Genomic DNA, 21,694 nt, shown 5'->3' with positions numbered 1-21,694 from the left:
CCCCCCCCCGCAGCGTCTTCCACGAAACCGGTCCCTGATGCCAAAAAGGTTGGGGACCGCTGCTTTAAACCGTTCCAGCAGACTTGACAGCCCTTTGGTACTGGCAATCGTTTAAAAAAAAGGTACAATGTCAATGAACACAACAGGTTTGATGAAACAAAGTAGTTGTAACTTACGTGCCCGTGCTTAATTTGTTTTTTCGATTTACCTTCGAAAAAAGGGCATCTCGCACCCCCAGGGGGTGCGTGCACACCAGGTTGAGAATCACTGCTCTCGTGGGTGTTGAACTTCTTTCGCACCGTACGTAGCCAGCCGTGCTAATCTGATGCAGCGTTTCTCAGACGTCTTGTCCTGCGGACAATCCAGCCAATCATCCACCCCTGGCGACAAATCGCATCCATTTCTACTCCCTAAATACCACTTATACAAAATTATTCATATTATCGTAATTTCCCAACTTTTTTCTTTAACGCATCTATAAGATTTGTTATAGGTTGTGGCGGGTGGTGGCGTTTCGATCTTAGGGATAGGGGTAGTTTAATCAGGGTAGTTTACCAAACGAACTTGGGTCGCTGGGTTCGTAACGTAACGCGCTAACCGCCACACTACCACTCCCCAAAACTTCGACAAGCACGCTTCTGCACACTCGCACACCGAGCCCGCACAAGGAATAATACTGTTATGCGAGTTTATTCAGGCTTAACAAAGTAGTCACTGTTTCCGGGAGTGACGCCCATGAAGGGCACAACATTGGAATGGACAGATCTCCCACGTATTTACGCTACGGCACCTGCTCACGCCTCGCACTCTGCCTGTATCTTCGCAGCCGTCACGTGGAAGGACGAGTCAGTTCGCGAGCCCAGCAAGGCCTTAATCATAATATATATTGGGGACTTATCTCCCCCCCAATATTCAAATATGCTCAAAATGCCCCCCCCCCCCCATATATTGCTTTAAACAATATTTAAAAAAAAAATAATTGCTATGTTATGTAAATAAAAACAACAATTTGCTAAACATTGGCCACAATATCTGGATTTTAGGCAGTAAATGTCAGGAAACTAGTTTTCAAATTTAGATTTTTTTCTGGGGGGGGGGGCCCAAGACCCTCTGGAAGATTTGGTCCCCCCCAATGTTGACTCCATGGCTACGGCCTTGAAGCCCAGAGATACATGCTCAGGTCTGATTACGCTCTAATTACTCATGCAAACAGACCTGCATTCCCTTCGCCTTTAATCGGCACAAAGTTGTGTTCCTTACTCATTACACAACAACCTTCATCGGCTCGGCTACTGGGTGGGTGGCCCCATCCTGCCTCATCCCCCTTTTATTATAGGATCCGGCCGGTATCATTCCCTACATATCAAATCTTTTGCAATTTCCCTCCTGAGAAAACCCAGACAATTTTTGCTCGCTAGGCAGGCTAGGGGTGAAAAACTCAGCGGAGGGGATCTGATACCGGGGCCAACGCTCTTAAGATTCCTAGGTGTTTGACGAGGCGATGGTGTGTGTTTAGTGCGTGTGATGTCTCTCCCGACTCGGCGCCCGAGCAGCCTTGGCATCGCAGTGCCAACGCTGAGGTCTTCCGGCTCCAAGAGAGGGCCCCAGGAGAGGGTCCCAGCAGAGGGCCCCAGGAGAGAGCATGTGCAGTCCAGCCACTCCTCCGCCGAAGGAGCGCAGACCACAGCGGTCCGATGACTTGACGTGTGGCACGCCAGTTGGCCCCGATGAATGTCAAAGGCAGGAGGCACGACGCTCGGTCCCCGAACGAGGCGTTCACCCTGAACGTCCTTGCTGCTCCACTCCGTCTCCCATGTGGGGTTCAAAGGCCAGGCCTCCATCAAGTAGGACCCTTCCACCCACTCGGCCGCATGAGAGTAGTGTTCGACTGGCTGTAGGTTCAGTGCTGGGTTGAGTGTGAAGCTCGCGTTGGCTATCGCTGCGTGCGGTGTTTTGGAGTTTGCTTCTTATGTTAACGTCATTTATATTGCGCCTTAACTGAGGCGCTTTACAGAAAATAAAGAATGGTACACATGGATGTGATGGTGGAGATGAGGTAAATTAAATAGGCAAGAGGAAGTAATTGACGAGTTTGTGATGCGTGAATTCAAAGCAAAATTGATAGCAGCAAATGGTGATGAATGGAGAATGAGTGGTAGCAATGGAATGAGATTTTGGAATGGGAACAGGAATGGTAGTGGTTATGAGGGGGGGATTAAGGGGTCGTGGGGTGAGCTGGGGTTTGTTTGGTCTTGCCAGCTTTGGGACTTTTGTTTTGCGAGTGGTGTTTAGAGGAGGGTTCTTTATGTCCACTACTTTTTTTCTTTTTCTTCTTGGAATGAGTCTGGAGAGCTGGTTTGAACTCCTTCTGACTCAATACCTCCCTCAGCATAACACTCTGTGGATCTTCCTCCTTCTTAAATGAAGTCGCTGCGATACACGCACACGCACCACATCATCATGCGCACCGTGTCACCACTCGCCCCTCTCTACGGCATGAGACATTATTACACACATCGTATCACTAAAGTACCACTTGCATCGTCTTTCCTATGGCATTTTAAGAGCAGAGAATAAGGGGTTATAAATGCCTGTGTTGAGTTAGGAAAGCCAGGTGATGGCACCTGAAGTCGCCAAATGGATGACATTTTTTTACATCCTGAAAAAAAGTGTGCGTTGGGCAATGAGCGGCGATGCGATAGACTGCACATCACTACAGTCACCATCAGACTCGCATGGACTCGTACCAGCGGCCATAGTCAAGTCAAGTTGATTTGTTAACCAGGTGAGAACTCAAAGAGACCAGTATAATTCTCAATTGCAAAAGTGACCTGGGTCACCAACATGTACAAAAGCAACAAAAAAATGCTTTTGCGAATAAATAAATTAAAAGTACAACAATGTGTCACATGACAAATCTAAAATATAACACACATAAATCGATATTAAATAATTAATTCTTTGTAGCCTAAGTTGGCTCTGGTAGATTATTCCTTTAGAGATGCGTATACTAACATTTAGACCAATTGACTGACACAGAGCATAGAGAGAAGCATAGACTCGCATAGAGAATAAGCAACTCACATAGAGATCCATGCTATACAATACATAGTTAAGTGCATTCCCCGTGTCTTTTTCAGGATAAGAATCTGGGAAGTTTCTATGTTGGATGCTCTACAAGTGTCTTGTTTGGGGCACCACAGGCTGACCAAATATTTCACCACCGACCGCCGATATCTGACAAGCACCGTTGCACTGATCCATCAAGGTTTCCGAGGCATTAGACAGGGTGCAGCTCTGGGCACCATGGCCCAGTGATGTGTAGCCCTACCGGCCTGTTATCTTACCTAGAATGGTGACGATGAAGATGAGGATGACTACGAGCATACTGCATCCCAATAGCCGGAGGAGGTCAGGGTTGCCAAGGATCCTGTTGAGGAAACCTAACAACACACCGCACCGTGGCACGTCAAAGCGTTCCAACGCACCGCAGTGCAAAACGTGTCGTACAATGCTAAAAGACTACATGTCATAGTATGCATCATCACACCGCATCAAAGCATGCCAACACACTGCGACATTGTCATGGCATGCCACATCACATAAGTGAGGCCCGTAGAGGGAATAAAAAATGGTATCCTGTGGTTGCAACAGCAGGCCATTCTGTGCTCGCCTTAATCGCGACATTTTAACCGACAGTATACGTAACAAAATGTTCAGATTAGTATTTATTACAACACTTGTTTAACCAAAATGAACCTCACTGAGTCTGGTGACTCGTTTTCAGGAGGGTCCTGCCAAGTTTTTTCGCAGTTGTGGGCGATGGTTGCTACACGTCTAATCACAATTGAGCAATTTGCCGGGTAATTTTATTTAAATTCGGCAAATTTGTACCACAGGATTATATATGTACTGATCTTTCAAGTTCAAAGTATGAATAGAGTCAGTTAATTGGCTTCGACCATTCTTGTTCCACTGCTTGATGTCCAGAGAAACTAAAATTTCCATTGAAAAACAAAATGGCCACCAGCGTTTGTATGTAAATATGTAAAGGGGGTAAATGTGGTGATTCAGTGTTTGTGGTGAAGTGTGTGGCGTTGTTTGTGTGTGATATGTGGTTTGTGTGTTACATAAAACGCTTGTGTCGTGTGGCTGCCTTGTGTGGTATTACACCTGGAAAAGGGTGGTGTTTATGATGGAGTTTGGGCAGTCAGAGCTAAAGTGCATGATGGGATGTTGGTGGTGGTTTATGGTAGGTGATGTGAATAGTTGTAGTGTATGAGTGTGGTGGGGACATATGTGGGATGTGTCAGTATGGTGTAGTTTGGTGATGAGATGGTATTCTTACTACATGCGGAGCATTTGATGACCACCCGTTCACATGTGCCACATTTCACTGCCGGCACTGATTTCCTACCTGCATCAACAAAAACATCACCGTCAACATCATTATCAGATTAGTCTATGTGTGTGCGTGCCTGTATGTGTGTATATGTTGTTACATATGGAGAGTGGTAGTGTAGTGGTTAGCGCGCTGCACTACTAACCTGGCTGCCTGAGTTCAAGTGTTGAAAATTATCTATACTGGTCCCGGACCTCCCCAAGGTCGACTCAGCTTAAAATAAGAACCTGGTGCAATGTGTAAACATCACCACTGGGGAGCTAAAGGCGCTGGCCACCCACCCCCTCGTGTACCGTGCCGGCCTTGATAGGGTGCTCACTAACATCACTTGCCCCAAAAATCTGTTAAGGCTATACTGAGGATCTTTGTCTTTGTTACATATGGGCAGTGGTATGTCGTGGTAAGGACACTGAACTACAAACCCAGTGACCCAAGTTGGACTATCCTGCTCACGGCCAACATTTGTAATAAATATATGAACCGGTCCCGGGCTTCCCATAGAACTGCTCAGCCTTAAATGAGTAACTGGTGCAGTGCCGCTGATCGCTCACCCCTTTGTGTACCGTGCCAGCCTGAATAGGTGTTCGTGAAGAGCACTTGCCCCAAAAGTCTGTTAAAGGCTATAGAGGGGATCTTTTTGTGTGGTGATAAGTGGGCATTGTGGTTATATGTGTGGCTTTGTGAGTGGGGTTTTTTATCACTTTTGCTGGGAGAGAGATGATAACAGAAGGACGAGACTGTTTAAGTTTGCACCAGGAAGGCAAGGCCATTATCTGGCTTTCAGCGACAAACGTGATGACAACGTACAATTTGGGAAGGTGAAACTCTCGCAGCAGAGTCTCTGGTGATGGGCAGGATGAGTTGCAGTTTTTATCTTTGTTTTTATCCAGCACATTAAAAGATGTGGCATCACTAGCTCTGCAGGAGTTTGTTCAGAACGAATCGGGTGTAGAATGAATGAACGTGCTGTGTTATGTGCGCATAGCTCCTGTGTGTCATTTGGGGTGTGCGAACACTCACCACAGTTTTCGCATGGTGCCTCTGCAAGCTCTGTGGATGAACAAACGAGCAATGATCACGAATGAACAATTATGCAATGATCATGGCACCTGATTAATTCAGATCGTGTGCAGGCGCTAGGTTGGATTGTTACATCGCAGGACCGTGACAGATGGCGACTGGGGAGGCCTTCATCCAGCAGTGGAATGAACTTGGCTGCTGATGATGATGATTGATGAATGTCTAACCTCACATTTTTCTTCGTTAAATGTTTGGCTGCTCAATACCCATGCGTGGAGCACTCAGCGGGATCATCATTAAATTCATTGCCGAGAATCAAACCCAGTGTCTCAACCGTGTTCACCAAGTTTGAAAATGATGTTTAACTAAACGTTTTAACATTGCAACTTCCCTAGTGTCTAAATCTCCCGACGTCCCGTCTTGATGAATCGCAGTCCCAGTCAACTTGGCTCGGTCAGCACAGGTGGGGGAAGGATTGGGGAGAATGTTGTTGGGTCACGCTGACCAAGTCTCCAGTTTCAAGTTGATTTTGTGCCACCGGGTGGGGAACTCCAGAGACCGAGATGAGTCTTGTTTGCATGAGTGACCTGGGTCACCAACATGACAAAAGCAAAACAAAATAAAGTACAGCTACGACGCCCATCCAGGGCCAGCCCTGCGGCTAAACACTGGACATGGGAACACGCGTTTGGCTTCAGTCTCTCAATTCCAGCTTCACTCTCACTCACGTTGGATCACTTCGTCGTATTCTCTTGAGAGAGCGATTAACTTCCTCAGCACATCTGTAGAAACAAGAACACCATCAAAATCTGTACCATCAGCACCATTACGACAATCGCCATCACTAAAGCTATCAACACATTCATCGGTATTACCCTTAAAATGTATGTAATGATGAGTTATTATGGACCACTTATTCAATTAGTTTCTCATTTTACAATTCTTATGCTCTCACAGTAGGATTATTCAGCTCAGGTAACTTAAACACACTTTGACTACCGTTACAATTTCTCTAGCTATCAACCGGATCCGGTGCCGCACGTCTGCAATCCAGAATTTGGAGGCAAGGGTTGGTTGGATCACGTGGAATTTTCACCCAACCCGGCTGGGTTCATTATTATCTCATCTTAAAATAATTTATATAGCTCCTTATCCAAGGCGCTTTGCACAGAATTAACAATCGTACACATGAATGTAACGGTAGTGATGAGGTTAATGAAATAGATGAGAGGAAGCAATGGGGGAAAATCTGTGATGATGCGTGAATTCGGGAACAGCGGAATTGATAACGGTAAATGATGATGAATGGATTGAATGAACGGGGAATGAGTGAAAGCATTGAGAATTATGAAGAGGGAAAAGTAACGAAGGGGGTTATGAGGGGGAGAACAAGGGGTCGTGGGGTGAGTTAGGGAAAATAAGTGAGTTTTGAGTGTGTGCTGGGCTTAGGGTGTTATCCCCTCGCACGTGGTTTTTCTCTGGGTACAGTTTACTTCCCGCACCCAGTGAAACACGCCTTTACATGAAGTTGGAATTCATCCGTTACTTCCAGAATCTGACTGCATGGATAAATATATAACAGTATTCCTTCCACAGCTATGCTAATTATGCTACTTATAAAAGTTAAAGTGTTACCTGGAACATCGACGTCGTTTTTGCCACCCAACATTCCTGGAGACAGAGAGAGACAGCGACGACTGATGAGACAATGTGCATCGGCTCCAATGCTACTTCAACTGTTTCAACAGACCGCGCAATGCGTGAGTTTTCCCAGTGGTGCGGCGTGAGATTGACCGGCAGTGGCACGTGACCAGGGGGAGAGGGAGGTGAAAGGGTTCAGTGGTGGCGGGGCAACCAAGTAGCGCGACCTTATTTAAAGGTGGCACACACCAAACTCGACGCTGAGCAAACGTTAAACAAATAATTGGAACATAACAAATAATTGAACAACTAAAGCACAATATCTAAACAAGTATGGACATCAAGAAGATGCTTCTCCATTCCTGGTAATTTAATCTCCGGACACTTCGACAGCCAATCTTGAAACCCTTAAATTGCAGCCAGCCCACACGACGCCAGATTCCTCCAGTCAACTGCTCAGGCGTTTCCAGCGATGCACATGCTGTCCCCTTCTGCAGAGAGAATTTGCCTGGTTGCCACTCAACCTTTATATCGGCACAGGGACTAAACCCCTCACTGCCATGGAGCTCTCCTCACCCTCGCGTCTGCTCACTGTGTGTTGTCCAGAGTTTTCTTACGCTAGGCCCTGACACGGAGCTGCTGTGAAGTTAGCCTGCTGTGTAAAATCTGCTCCTTTGTTTTTTAGAACGCCATGACTCCAGAAACCAGCTTCTCATAAACGCGTGTGGTTGTGCCGCCTGTGACTCGAATGCTGGATCTATAAAATTCGTGTCTCAACCTCCACACATGCTCACACACAGCGACGTCCATTGGGGGGTGGGGGGCGGGAATGCGGGGCCAGGATCAAATGACACCGTGTGTGGACCCCCGACGCCTTCAAACTAAGCCAGAAGTATTACATCTGACACCGGGACATGTCAAAGCCCGGGGCCCCCCAAATCGTGGGGCCAGGGGCGGTCGCCCTGATTCGCCGTACCCTATGGGCAACTCTGCTTACACACCCCTAACCTTTTTACAGCTCCCTTCCCTCTTGCTCCGTCATGCTCATTTACTCGGTCTTATAAGCTTCTTCCTGTCTCGCCTATGTAGCCGCTGGGATAATCTGAGCAATTGGACCTACATATCACCCGACTTGTATCTTCTATTGAGACTCATTTCCTGACCTCTGTTCGGCGTGTCCTTCAAAGTTAAGCATGGTTTCTGAGCCACTTCTACTCCATATCTGCCCAGTGTGTTAGTTTAGTTTTTCCTATAGCCCTGCTCCTTATGGGATTGCACAGTACCCTTGTCTTCTACTTTCTCTTACATCAATGTACTGTTTGTGTTCTGTGACTTCTGCAATTTGCTCGTCCCTGTAACCACACTTGACTGTTAAAAAGTGATTGGCACGATAGCAGTGGACCGTAGTTCAGCCCACCAATGTAAACAAATCAGTGGACGATTCAACACTTTCTTTGAGGCGCATCGCTGTTACTTATCATCACATTCAGCTTCCCAAAAGCACTCCAACTTACCCTTGTCTGCCTCTTTATTAAATCATAAATAAAGTATGCTTATCACTGTTATGTTAATAATAACGTTTAGTTTTGTATAGCGTCATTCATGCACATTGCATCTCACAATCGCTTTGGTATCACAGACACGAGCAGTGAGCCGGTGTGACCAACAATTGGCCAAGCTCTGTGGTCCTCTATATATTAAGATGGCTTTAGCCAATTGATGAGTGATTATACAAGTGGGAGGAAACCGGAGCACCTGGATAAAACACATGCATGTAAGGGGGCAACATTCATGCAGAAGGAACAGGTGATATTAGTCTACACATTGCTGCACCACCTTCTCAATCACGCTACTTGTACAAGTTAAAGTTTTACCTGGAATCTTCATCGATTTCAAGCTGTCAAATAATCCTGCAGAGAAAGAGAAAGACACAATGACAGATTAGGCAGTGTACACCAACTCCAATGCTAATTGCATTCGCAGCGCAACTCTCAGACCGTGAAATGCGCGAGTTCACCCAGTGGTGTGGCGTGAGATTGACTAGCAGTGGCATGAGACCAGGAGGGGAGGGAGATGAAAGGGGTAAGTGGTGGAGGGGCAACCCTGCAGCGTGACCTTAATTTAAAAGTGGGGGGAGGGGTCACGACTCAGTTAACGCTTCACAAACTTTAAACGAATGTGAAAAACTAAACACAATGTGTATGACACGATCTGCTATCGTCTGTCGTTCATTCTGCCATTACCCGAAACAACACCTATTATCTAATATTCATTTTAAGGCCACGGTTTTATTGACGAATGTGTTGAGTTTATGATTGTGTGATTTGTGCTTGTGCACCGCTGCCAACGCAGCAGCATCACCAAGTAACTTGTGTTCATGAAGAAAGATTGTGACGCCCATTGCTTGATTGACCTCATGTTTGCTTATTGTGCTGCCCACTCCAGCCACTGTGGACAGTCTCCATACCAAATCATCACCGGTGTTCACCAAACTGGTGAACTCTGAAGTCAACCACCACTGGTGTTAAATATGGCCCCAACATTTTTAGATGTCTGGGAGGAGGTGGGGGGGAGTCTATCCTGTGCTCAGATGTTGAGTGCCATGACACTGTATGTGTGTGTGTGTGGGGAGAGTAGTGACGGAGTGACTGAGCTCACCTTGGGAAAAGTCACAATCCTCAGAGTTCATGAGCCCAGAACCGGATAAATCACTTTGTCAGTATCACCTGAGGTGGCATACATTTACTGGTTCCAATTTCTCTGTGGCCAATAAGATCCCCAATGCGAAATAAGAGGGGTTATCAGATAATTAACTTGTATCAGCCGCATACCTAAATTGGTACCGACTTAAGTGTTGCAAACTGAGGCACTACCAATTTATTTTCTGGCCCATGGACTGTCATGTCCGTGCAATGAGAATTAGCAGTAAGACGAAGAAGCAGATTTATATGTGTGGTGCTGAGCGAGTGTGGTTGTGGTGGTGTGGTTGTGAATGTGGTGTGGTGTTGAGGACGTGCTGTGATGTTGTTTTGGTGGTAAGTGTGGTGGGTGCGTAACATTCACCCTTTGGTTTCATGGAGTCAATGATATCGACAATCTTCTTCATGTAAATCGGCGCCACGTCGTCAAAATCGACTGTGAAGACATAAACATCAATAGTACCATCAACTGCCACCACTGTCAACCTTCACTGATAGTAGCATGAAAGTATCAGCAACACTACCTTTGACTTCCGCACCTCCGATTACCACGGTTGGCTATGTATGGTGCGGAAGAAGTTCAACATACATACACACATAGCACTAGGTTCACATCTTGAGCAAAATAAACATTTGATGTGGGGGAAATTTACCAGTATTTACACAGTACCCCTCATCAGTACCTGGTCCCACCCCGGAGAAGCTAATAATCTAACCAGTACAGTGAATTATGTCCCTTGAAGAAGGGCTATTGCCCGAAAAATTGCATGTTATCTATTTTTCCTTTAAAGGCAACACCGTTATGGACGAATGTGTTGGGTTTTACGAGATCCAACTCCACACATGCCGGCCTTGAATTCACAAGCTCAATACATACATTTGTCAAGGAGTTGGCTCCTAATTGGAAGTTCACTCTCACCAATCACTCAAGGCTTCCTAAGCGTTGTTGACTTTAGTAAGTGTTGTATGTTTGAGAAAAATTGTTTGGAAAATCGATAGGATTAACATATATACACATGTAAACTTCCTTTTTAAATTTGTATTCCACTCCAAAACAGGACAAACGTTTCATTTTTAGACCATGCAGTATAAGTCATGGATACATTTGTTAATTCCCATATGGTATGAGGAATTAATGTCATCCGTTTCATTCTGTCACTTTCAAATGTCAGAAATCCAAAACTGTAAGGTGAACAAAAGGTAACAATGGCTCGTACAATGGCTCATACTACTGGCTGGTTGGCTAGTTGGTTAGGGGTTAATGGGGGGCTAGTATTCGTCAATTATTGGTTAGTTGTGAAGGGTTAGGTGCGAGGTTCGTGTTTAACGGGACAGTGAGCTCCTCCAAATTGCAAAATGTCACCTAATTTTCGTGTCGCCTGTTCAGTATACGATTGAGTGTGGTGATTGAGAGCAGAGACTGACATAGGAGTTTGAGAGCAGAGATTGACAGAGGGGTTTGAGAGCTTGGATTGAGAGCTGAGATAGAAAGATAGTGAGGAGTGACAGAGGGGGTTGAGAGCTGGGATTGAGAGTTGAATTAGAGTGGGGGTTGATGGAGTGGTTTGAGAACTGGGATTGACAGAGGGGTTTTAAAGTGGGGAATGAGAGTAGGGATCTTACAGCACCACTTGTATCTATGTTGAACTTCTTTTGCAATGTACATAGCCAACCATGCTAATCGGAGGTGCAGGGGAAGGACAACAATCTAAACACAAAAACAGTTTTAGGAATAGGTTTTACCCTTTTAACTGGCACAAAAACTGACACCTTTATTCAAGGCATCATGTTTGCAATAACCACAACACAAGCAGTCAAAATGCAAACAAAAAAGACAACTCTGATAATAATATGCACTGTCCTTGAATTTGATTGGTCCACACCCGAGACAGCTTTTCTTAGAGCCTGGTCTCCATTGGTGTTGGACCAGAAGACGCCAAAAGGCGTACAACTCAAAAACAGCGCACTATCAGAGTATTGAGGGCTCGGGGTGAGCATTTACATTATGAGACCTCCTTTGCCAGAAAAAAAAAAACAGTTTTAAAGAAATGAGTTTCCACTTACACAGAAAGGGGGCCTCTTTGCTGCCAATCTCCATGATGACGTTGTACACGTGTTGCTTCTGCTCCGCGCTCAAGCCTTGGATCGGCACCTTGAGCTGTGTTTGCACGGTCTCAAAGATCGGCGAGCAGCGCAGACAGCAGAGCACTGGGCTCACGGGCCAGAGCAGCAGAAGCAGCAGCAGTGGCAGGGTCCCGGGAAACATCGTGGAGCAAGAAGTGAGACGCAACAGGAGCGACACAACCACCTCTCCTAAACACAACCACACACAGCATTGGCTCTCCGGTGCCTGAAACAGTGAACATAATTAGAACAAAAAACACAAGCACTATAACCACAATAAGCAATACAGAACCAAATTACCACTAAACAACCACCAGCAAATTGATTTAAAGCTTTCGTGACTGCAGGGATTCATATTCTTGGTTCTTTCGGTAAAGTCACGTAGAAGGGAAACAATAAAATAATAAAAATATAAAACAATAAAATTTTACAAACTTACCACTGAACGCAATCGCAAAACACAACCACTTTACTCAACACAATTACCGCTATAATATGCAATTGCCACTTAAAATAGCCACCCCAAACAAGCAACACAATATCCACCAGGTAACAACCACGAAACACAACCAACATTCACAAAAATTATGACGGCATAAGTATATAAATAGCACTATTGAATCTAACTTACTCAAGTTAATTGCCACCAAAATACCAGGGCCAAAATTTCGTAGAATTATTGAAACGCAACATAAAAAACACAGAGCCGCTAGAGTCACTGGGCTTTTACGTGAATGTTACGTCACGGCAGGGGCGGAGCCAGGATTTTGACTTTGGGAGGGGCTGACTTCAATATTCTGAGATATCTCAGTGTTTATGTTTTCCAATGGGCGCCATAAATGTATAAAACAAATTTTATTGGATTTGAACGCGGAGTTTATTAATAGGTCGGAGCCGCTGATGTGGCTAATAAGTTCGATAAGTTCGAAAGGCTGCCGCTCAAGCAGCCTGCAGGGCAGCACAAGGTGGCAGCCTGCAGCATTTTGCAGCAGCCGGATATCCGGTTATCCCGATTACCGACTTTCCCAAAATTTCAGGTGGGGCTGAGCCCCCCCCCCAGCCCCCCCGTGGCTCCGCCCCTGCGTCACGATGACGTGGACACGTGACTCGGTGATGTCACAGTGCAACAGAGACTCGGTACCTCTAGGACTTGGAGTGTGTGCAGATCCCACTTTCGCAGACCACCACACGCTACTAGTAATTTAAAATTATACTTTTCCTTAATTCTGGTGATTTTAAATCACGGTGACTTTCAGACCACAGCCCTTTCGCTGACACTGCCTCTTAATACTTCTCACACGACGGTCAATGGTATGGTTTATAACATGTAGTATAATAATTAATAGTATAACATTGTAATATTTAACAGAACTCATAAGGCAATATATAGCATCGTAATTGCATAGTGAATATACAGCAGTGTGGTATATAGTTGGGTTCATATAATAAGACATAGTGTAATATCACAAGTCAAATAGTTTATAATCTAAAGTATAAGGTAGTGTAAAGTAACGCATTGTATAATTCAAAGGTGGAATTTGTCTATGATATGATGTTAAACCATGTAGTTTAGATTTGAAGACATAATATAGTACTGTATAGTAGTCCAGTTTATAGCATAGTCATGAAGCTGCTCAGGACACAACATCGTACCTTGCTGTGCCTGCTCATTATCTTGTCTTTTTTTTCTCTGCCTTTGTTCTCAGCCCCCCCCCGCTCCCCCTCTCCGAAGTTTGATGCTGTTAATGCTGATGACATTCGGGCTCATGTTCTGACTCCACCCACACTGCTTGATAGGCACGTTCTTTGCATTCCTCTCTGCCTGTGTTCCCAGCCCCCCCTCCCTCCCCCTCTCTGGAGGTAATGCTTCTAACGTACAGACTCATGTTTTAACTCTGCCCACACAGCTTAATAAACGCTGTCCATACATGACGGCGTCCATTCGAGCTCTGTCTTCCGTACAGACCTGTCTCTTCACCTGAAGAAGGCTACTTGTGTTGTGGCCGAAACGTCGTGAGAATTTGATTGTCTTATTTTGTTTTATTGCTTTATTCTCATTCTACGTGACTTTACCGAAAGAACCAAGATGAGTCTGGTGATTTTTATTAGCCTAGCGGACCACCAGGGGTCCGCAAGACCACAGGAACCCCCATGTAATCAAAAGTAGTGATCGAGATGAGCAAAAATTGAGGGTTTTTTTGTCTCTGTTTGAGCAATCTCCATTACACACTTACCTATAAAAGTATTTTTTTGTCTGTCTGTCTGTGTGTCTGTCTGCGCTTGCGCGCTTGCAAGGGAATTGGCTCTCAAACGGTGGGGTTTACGTTAAAAAAAATAGCCAGGTACCACGCCGTAAGCCCCGCGGTGGGCAAGTGCTATTTCGTTTTCCCGTCCGCCAATTTTAAATGCGTTTAAATAGCGTTTTTGCGATTTCTCTTTAATTAATAATTTACTTTCACGATTACTTATTTATTTCCCTTCACCACTTGGGGCAGGACAACGCAGCAAGCTGCGCATGCGCACAACACTCATCACGGTTAGCCCCGAGCAACCCACACGCGCCATCGCCGGAGGTGTGCGGGGTTTTTTATTCGCCTGCACACTCTACAAGGTGCATCGCACACATTAGTATTATATGCATTTATAACATTACACTTTGCACTGCTGACAGGGGTTGCCCCTAGCAATGCACACACGATCGGCACATTTTCATTCGCGTTAAACATGCAACAAAAACACACAAAACGCTGAGGTTATTTCTTCACAGTCTGATGTCCTCTTCTCCCCACCCCACCCCAATGCATCCTGTTACTACTATAGAGCCCCTAGATATTAATATTATAGTGGTTACATAGTATTATTGTAGCGCGGCCAGGGGGAGCGGCCCAGCCCCCAGCCTGCCAAGGTGATACCTCGGCTAGCTGGGCAACCTAGGCGAGGACGGGGGCTCTGAACGGGACTAGGCCTCACCACGGCAATGTTAAGTACAATTTCCTTACTCTTTGGTTCTTTCGGTAAAGTCACGAAGGTATACAATAAAATAAATCACGACGTTTCGATCGCAACACAAGCGGTCGTCCTCAGGCGGAATAAATATAATCCAGCAGTGGAACTGCTGAACCAGCGAGAGAGCAGCTACAACAAGAGGTTATATATGTGGCGATGGGCAAGCAAGCGGGGTCTGAGCTGGAAAGTAATTCCATCCACAGACGTAAGCATGCCAGTTATGTTAATGGAGGAGATTAGGGAGAGAGGGATTAGGGAGGGAGATTAGCATGAATGAGCTTCCGTCGCCGCATAAGAGTAGCATGCCCGCATATGCGCATAACAGCAGTGTTAATGAGAGATTAGCACCATGAGAGTGCAATCCAAAGGAAGTGAACATGAGAGTGCAATCCAAAGGGCGTGTGAGCTTGAGAGTGCAATCCAAAGGGCATGTGAGCATGAGAGGTGCAATCCAAAGGGCATGTGAGCATGAGAGGTGCAATCCAAAGGACATGTGAGCATGAGAGTGCAATCCAAAGGACATGTGAGCATGAGAGTGCAATCCAAAGGACATGTGAGCATGAGAGTGCAATCCCAAGGACACGTGAGAGATCTAAGAGAGAGGCATAGAGAGAGGGAGATACCCAGAGAGTCGGAAATAACAGCTGACATAGGCAGGTAGGATGGAAACATCACAGTCAGTTAAGACTTTACCTGGTTAATAACGTCCTTACCAATGATTGCTCAGTTTGTACCCATCTTCTCGGTTGAAGTTGTGTCTGTGTTTATATATCTGGATGGCTTCATGAACAAATCTCTGAAGGTAGCCAGTAGGTTTGCAGAGTACCTCCGTCTTGGAAAAATGTATTTCGTGTGAGCCCACAGCGTTAAAACAATGATCAGCAACGGCAAAGGTATTGGTCCTACCGTGTTTCAGATCTGCCTTGTGTTCACGAATGCGGTCCGAGACACAACCACAACTCAGTTTGTAGACACCAGGGTATTGCATGTCAGGAATCACATCCTTTACAGATGGGATTAAATCACGGATTTTGTGTACTGTGTTGAAACGAACCTGGATCTTGTGTTTGTTTAAAATTTTGGAAATCTTTTTGGTAACCCCTGCTATGTATGCTAAAGTGATTATTTTGGTTGGATCCTCAGAAGGTTGTCTCCCCACGGCTGGGGAGGCAGCTTTGCGGATTGTACGGTCCGAGTATCCGTTCATCCTGAGGGCTTGGTGTACGTGCTCCAACTCACTAGCTAGGTGGTGCTGGTGTAGTGTTTTGATGAGATAATTCTTCTGGGCTGGATGGTGGTGGGAGTCAGGCTTTAGATAGGCATCCGTGTGGGTGGCTTTCCTGTAGACCGAATGTCCTAACGAGCCATCAGGTCTCTTCTCGATCAAAACATCCAGGAATGGTAGCTTGCCATCCTTTTACACTTCCATGGTGAATTTGAAAGACGGGTGTATGGAATTGATGTGGTTGAGAAATTGGTTAAGTGCTGGCAGGCCATGTGGCCAGATGACGAACGTATCATCTACGTATCTCTTCCACAAGGAATGACGTAGGGCGGATGTCTGTATAGCATCTGTCTCAAATTTCTCCATTAAAACAATTTCCTTGCTTCTTTCCCTAAACTCACGTTTATATAAACCCATTTTTTTAAAATAATCACCTTGCAAATATTACATCAACATATTTTTTGTGCAGACAACTATTTTTGTTTGTTTGCTCACAACTAATATTTTAAAAATCACTTGGTCATTATTAATATCGGCCGGCTGGGCAATCTAGGCGAGGCCGAAGCCTCTGCACGGGACTAGGCCTCACCACGGCAATGTTAAGCACATTCCCCTTGCTTCTTTCCCTCACAATTTCCTTGCTTCTTTCCCAAAACTCACGTTAATCTAAACCCATTTTTTATAATCACCTTGCAAATATTACATTTAAATAGTTTGTTTGCTGACAACTATTTTTGTTTGTCTGCTCACCACTATAAAAATCAACACTTGCTCATTATTAATATATTTACTATGTCACCTCACCTTGATAGACACCTATTCTTTATATATCAACTTGCAAATATTACATTCATAATTTTTGTGTGCTGTCAACTAGGATTTCTAAATTTACTTGGTCATTACTAATATATTTATAATTGTTTCTAAGTCCATGTGTGCGTGTGCCTCCATTAGTGTGTGTGTGTTCGTCGATATGTGTGTGTCAGTCGATGTGTGTGTTAGTCGATGTGTGTGGTCTGTGTGTGTAGACAACTAATTATTTCAAAATTTGTGAGTACATTTTCTAATATTTGTGTGTCTAAGTCCATGTGTGTGCGAGTCGATGTGTGTGTGAAACGTGGACCCCCCTAATGGAATATCTTCGCCGGTTAGAAACATTTAGGCTGGCCTGCCTACGATCAATCCTGGGTTTAGCCAGGCTGGATTGTGTAAGGAGCTCACAAATCCTCGAAAGATCTGGACAAAGTCCCATCGGTAAGCACCTCCGGCAGGTGAGGCTGCGTTGGCTGGGCCATGTAGCCCGCATGCCCAAACAGATTTTGTTCGGCCGGATCGAGGGGGCTAAACGGGCGTGGCACGGGCTAGAGAAGAGATGGAGTGATGTGGTACAGGAGGACGTGGAGCTGAGTGGACTTGTCGACGACTGGTACCAGCGGTGTCAGGATCGGCCTCTGTGGAGGAGGCTCGTGAAGGACACGACTGGGCAGTTGGAGGCAGTCGCCTTCCAACAACAACGGAGGGCGGAGGAGCGACGCTCACAACGAGCAGAGCACCAGGTGGCTAAAGGACAGCAAGTTGGCACAGTAGGGGGCACAGGTAGTGCATCAGCCAGTCGTCTCAGTCGAACTGTGGCATCTTGGTCTGCCCCGTGACCTCCTGTCAGCAGGCGTTCAACACTTCACGTGGCCTCAAGGTGGACATAGCCTGGCACAAGCGTCGTCGTGACGTCACCGCCACTTAGTGGCGAATGGCGGTTGCTGTGTTGTGTGTGTATCTAAAGTCGATGTCTGTGTGAGTCCATATGCGTGTATGTGTAAGTCTATGTCTTTGCGTGTGTGGGTCAATGTCTGCAAGTGTATGTAAGTCGGTGTGTGTGTGTCTTTTTCGCCAGGGCAACGCCGGATACTTCCCGCTAGTCATTCATAAGGCTGTGCGATGTATTTAATCTTGCATTGATTTGGCCAATACAATTCTGCAGCGCACACCGTACAGAACAATATAGTGCTGTTGTAATGGTCACAACGACCTTTATTTACCCATGAGAGTATTCCCGAGTCTCAAGACATTTTTTTTTTATCAGGAGGGCCCTGCTACATTGGGATGCTTGGCTAATTCCATGAATGACCAGATTGGCTCCATGTGGAAGGAAAAACCGGGAATCCCGGAGAAAACCCACCATGCACACGAGGGGAGTGACACTGTAAGCGCCGCACGGATATATTCAAGGATCCATAGCTTTGCTGCCATCTCCTGGACACCTCGCGGACATTGATCGTGTCGCTCTTTTCCTGCTGTCCAGCAATTATTGAGACAGATGTCGACTGGGCAAAGCTGACGAGTAAATGACTCGAACCTTTATAATGGCAGTGGCCACGTGGCTCAGATGTGAGACCGCTGAGCGCTGGGGCGCCACAGCTCAGCGCCTGGGTTCGAATCCAGGTTTCAGTCGCGCCGTGATTAAACCCGAGTTTTGAGGAGTAGAGAAAACTCACTCACCAATGACTGCACACAATACAGGTGATGTCTCGCTAAATTAGGCAGAGGTATTATACGTTCGACACGAGGGGTCGCATTCGCAGTCTTGCGAGATTTCCGAATGGATTATTTGTCTTCGTGACTATTGTCGATTGCACTTCCTGGAATATAGTCAGGGAAAAAAGTATTTGATCCCCTGCTGATTTTGTACGTTTGCTCACTGACAAAGAAATTATCAGTCTATAATTTTAATGGTAGATTTATTTGAACAATGAGAGACAGAATAACAACAAAATCCAGAAAAACGCATGTCAAAAATGTTATAAATTGATTTGCATTCTAATGAGGGAAATAAGTATTTGACCCGCTCTCAATCAGAAAGATTTCTGGCTCCCTTTAAGAGTGTGCTCCTAATCTCAGCTTGTTACCTGTATAAAAGACACCTGTCCACAGAAGCAATCAATCAATCAAGATTCCAAACTCTCCACCATGGCCAAGACCAAAGAGCTCTCCAAGGATGTCAGGGACAAGATTGTAGACATACACAAGGCTGGAATGGGCTACAAGGCCATTGCCAAGCAGCTTGGTGAGAAGGCGACAACGGTTGGTGCGATTATTCGCAAATGGAAGAAACACAAAAGAACTGTCAATCTCCCTCGGCCTGGGGCTCCATGCAAGATCTCACCTCGTGGAGTTGCAATGATCATGAGAACGGTGAGGAATCAGCCCAGACCTACACGGGAGGATCTTATCTTCACCTGTCTCACCCCAACTTACCTGGCTCAGACTGCCGTCCCGAACTCACCTGGCCCGCTATAAACTTCACCTGTCTCACCACAACTCACCTTGCTCGCTATAAACTTCACCTGTCTCACCACAACTCACCTAGCTCGCTATAAACTTTACCTGTCTCACCGCAACTCACCTAGCTCGCTATAAACTTTACCTGTCTCACCACAACTCACCTAGCTCGCTATAAACTTCACCTGTCTCACCACAACTCACCTAGCTCGCTATAAACTTTACCTGTCTCACCACAACTCACCTAGCTCGCTATAAACTTCACCTGTCTCACCACAACTCACCTAGCTCGCTATAAACTTCACCTGTCTCACCACAACTCACCTAGCTCGCTATAAACTTCACCTGTCTCACCACAACTCACCTGGCTCGCTATACACTTCACCTGTCTCACCACAACTCACCTAGCTCGCTATAAACTTTACCTGTCTCACCGCAACTCACCTGGCTCAGACTGCCGTTCAGAACTCACTTGGTTCGCTATAAACTTCACCCGTCTCACCACAAGCTTACCACAACTTACCTGGTTCACCACACGCTCACCTGGCTAATCATACAATCCAAAACTCACCTTTCTCACACTAATCTCACCTGTCTCCCCAAATGTGCCCGTCTCATTCACCGCACCGATATCACTGACCTATCACCTACCCAAAGTCACCTGCCTCACTCACCCCCCCTCACCACTACACCTTGCCTCTCCCTACACTCACTCTCACCGTCCGTCACTCTCACCTCACCTGTTCCCTCTCACCTCATCCTCACCCCCCTTCTCACCTGTACATCTTTTAATTTGCTCACACGCCCTCGCACAGACGCCAAACACCCGCGGTGCTCTCTGCGTGCGCACAGCACGGACATCCATCACGGTACAGTAGCTTATTCTTGGCCAGTTTAGCCTTCTGCAACACTGCATGGAAGTGCTGTTAGCGAGCAACTATTAAAGGCCAGGAGTGGTGTTGACAGGGAAACGAGACCAAGCAAAAAGCTGCCTTTGTCTCCCCCAGTGCTGAAAACCAGACCACGCAAAAGCTACTCCAGTGCAGATTTTCTTGGGTAAATTCTGTTTTTTTTAAATATATATATTCTACACTACACCAGATACTAATTTAAAGGCTGAGTCGACCTAACGGAGGCCCGAACCTGGACTGATTTAGATATCTTCACGCCGTGTCGGTGAAGCGGATTGTTTGACCATACTTCACCACTTATAGTCAGTGCGGGTCGATTAAGTGGGAAAGCGCAGGAGCCGTTCGGGCATCACTCGCCACTGACGTTAGCCGTGGGCGGGGATACAACTTAAGATTGCTGGGGTTCGTAGCGCAGTGCGGTAACTACTGCGCCACCACACGTATCACACGCGCACACACACACATATACGGCGATACTCCGCCTTACGTCTCCCCCCCCCCTTCTGCGTCGTTTCGCAAATACGTCGTCACTTTATTAACACCACCGCCAGCTGATTTGCGTCGCCTTCGACCACCCCACATTTAACGTCGCTGAAAAGAGTCGTCGTTGTCCGTCCATTCTCGTTATCCGTCGCATCACATACCTTCGCCTCCACCACCCACGACGACCCTGTCCATCGCTTCGATTGAACGTCGCTTCGATATTCGACGTTTCGCCAGTGATTGCAACTGGCATCATCAGGTAACAGCCAAATCTGGCTGTTACCTGATGATGCTATAGTCATTGCTATGAGCCAAGAATGTATGTTTGTGTGCAACGCGCATAACGTTACTCCACATGCCTGATGAAGACCGCTTGTGTTGCGATCGAAACGTCGTGCTTTCATTTTCAATTTATTATTTTCAATTGAAATTTTATTATTTTTATTTTCTATCTACGTGACTTTACCGAAAGAACCAAGAATATGAATTCCTGCAGTCACGAAAGTTTTAAGTCAAAATTTTAGCCGTGTACGTACATAAGTTTAGTGCGGCGCGCGAGATTCCCATGCGCTTACCTTAACGCGTGAGGGGAATAATTCTTTTTTTTTAAGTGTCCGTCTTTCTTGTAATCGTGGCACACACAAAAAAATGTCGCAGGACGATCTCCGACAGTTGGTTTTGCTGTAATTAATTACATGCGCGTCGATTAAAATCGTTAAAATGTTTACGCGCGCCTCGCGATTTTTGCCTCGTGCGTATGACTGACGTCAAAAAACTCGGTGACGTCATTCAACAGTGTCCCATCTCCTCCGGGGACGTAAAGCCGAGCGCGTGCCGCGACATGACGTCAAAAAACTCAGTGACGTCATTCAACAGTGTCTCATCTCCGGTGACGTAGAGCCGAGCG

At 46.0% G+C, this 21,694-nt stretch overlaps 1 protein-coding gene across 6 annotated transcripts; it reads right to left on the bottom strand.

Moving 5' to 3' along the window:
• Window positions 1-674: 674 nt before the first annotated feature.
• Window positions 675-21,590, bottom strand: LOC116953973 (uncharacterized). 6 transcript variants are annotated; one of them, XM_076051989.1, is made up of 11 exons: window positions 21,363-21,590; window positions 15,606-15,724; window positions 11,827-12,075; window positions 10,127-10,198; window positions 8,938-8,973; window positions 7,058-7,093; window positions 6,151-6,204; window positions 5,423-5,452; window positions 4,349-4,417; window positions 3,348-3,443; window positions 675-2,430 (listed from the first exon to the last, which is right to left on the bottom strand). In XM_076051989.1, the coding sequence occupies exons 3-11, from the start codon at window positions 12,026-12,028 to the stop codon at window positions 2,216-2,218; spliced, it is 810 nt and encodes a 269-aa protein (XP_075908104.1). In that variant the 5' UTR covers window positions 12,029-12,075; window positions 15,606-15,724; window positions 21,363-21,590; the 3' UTR covers window positions 675-2,215. The 6 variants fall into 6 exon arrangements, with proteins under 6 accessions (XP_075908104.1, XP_075908105.1, XP_032830208.2 ...); XM_076051990.1 differs by lacking the exon at window positions 15,606-15,724 and having other exon boundaries at window positions 11,827-12,103; XM_032974317.2 differs by lacking the exon at window positions 15,606-15,724.
• Between the last annotated feature and the right edge of the window lie 104 nt (window positions 21,591-21,694).

Source organism: Petromyzon marinus, chromosome 53 (genome assembly GCF_048934315.1).
Source record: "Petromyzon marinus isolate PM22_M1 ecotype Great Lakes invasive population chromosome 53, UKy_Petmar_22M1.pri1.0, whole genome shotgun sequence".
Taxonomy (NCBI): Eukaryota; Metazoa; Chordata; class Hyperoartia; order Petromyzontiformes; family Petromyzontidae; genus Petromyzon; species Petromyzon marinus.
This window is presented reverse-complemented; position numbering and strand designations above follow the sequence as displayed.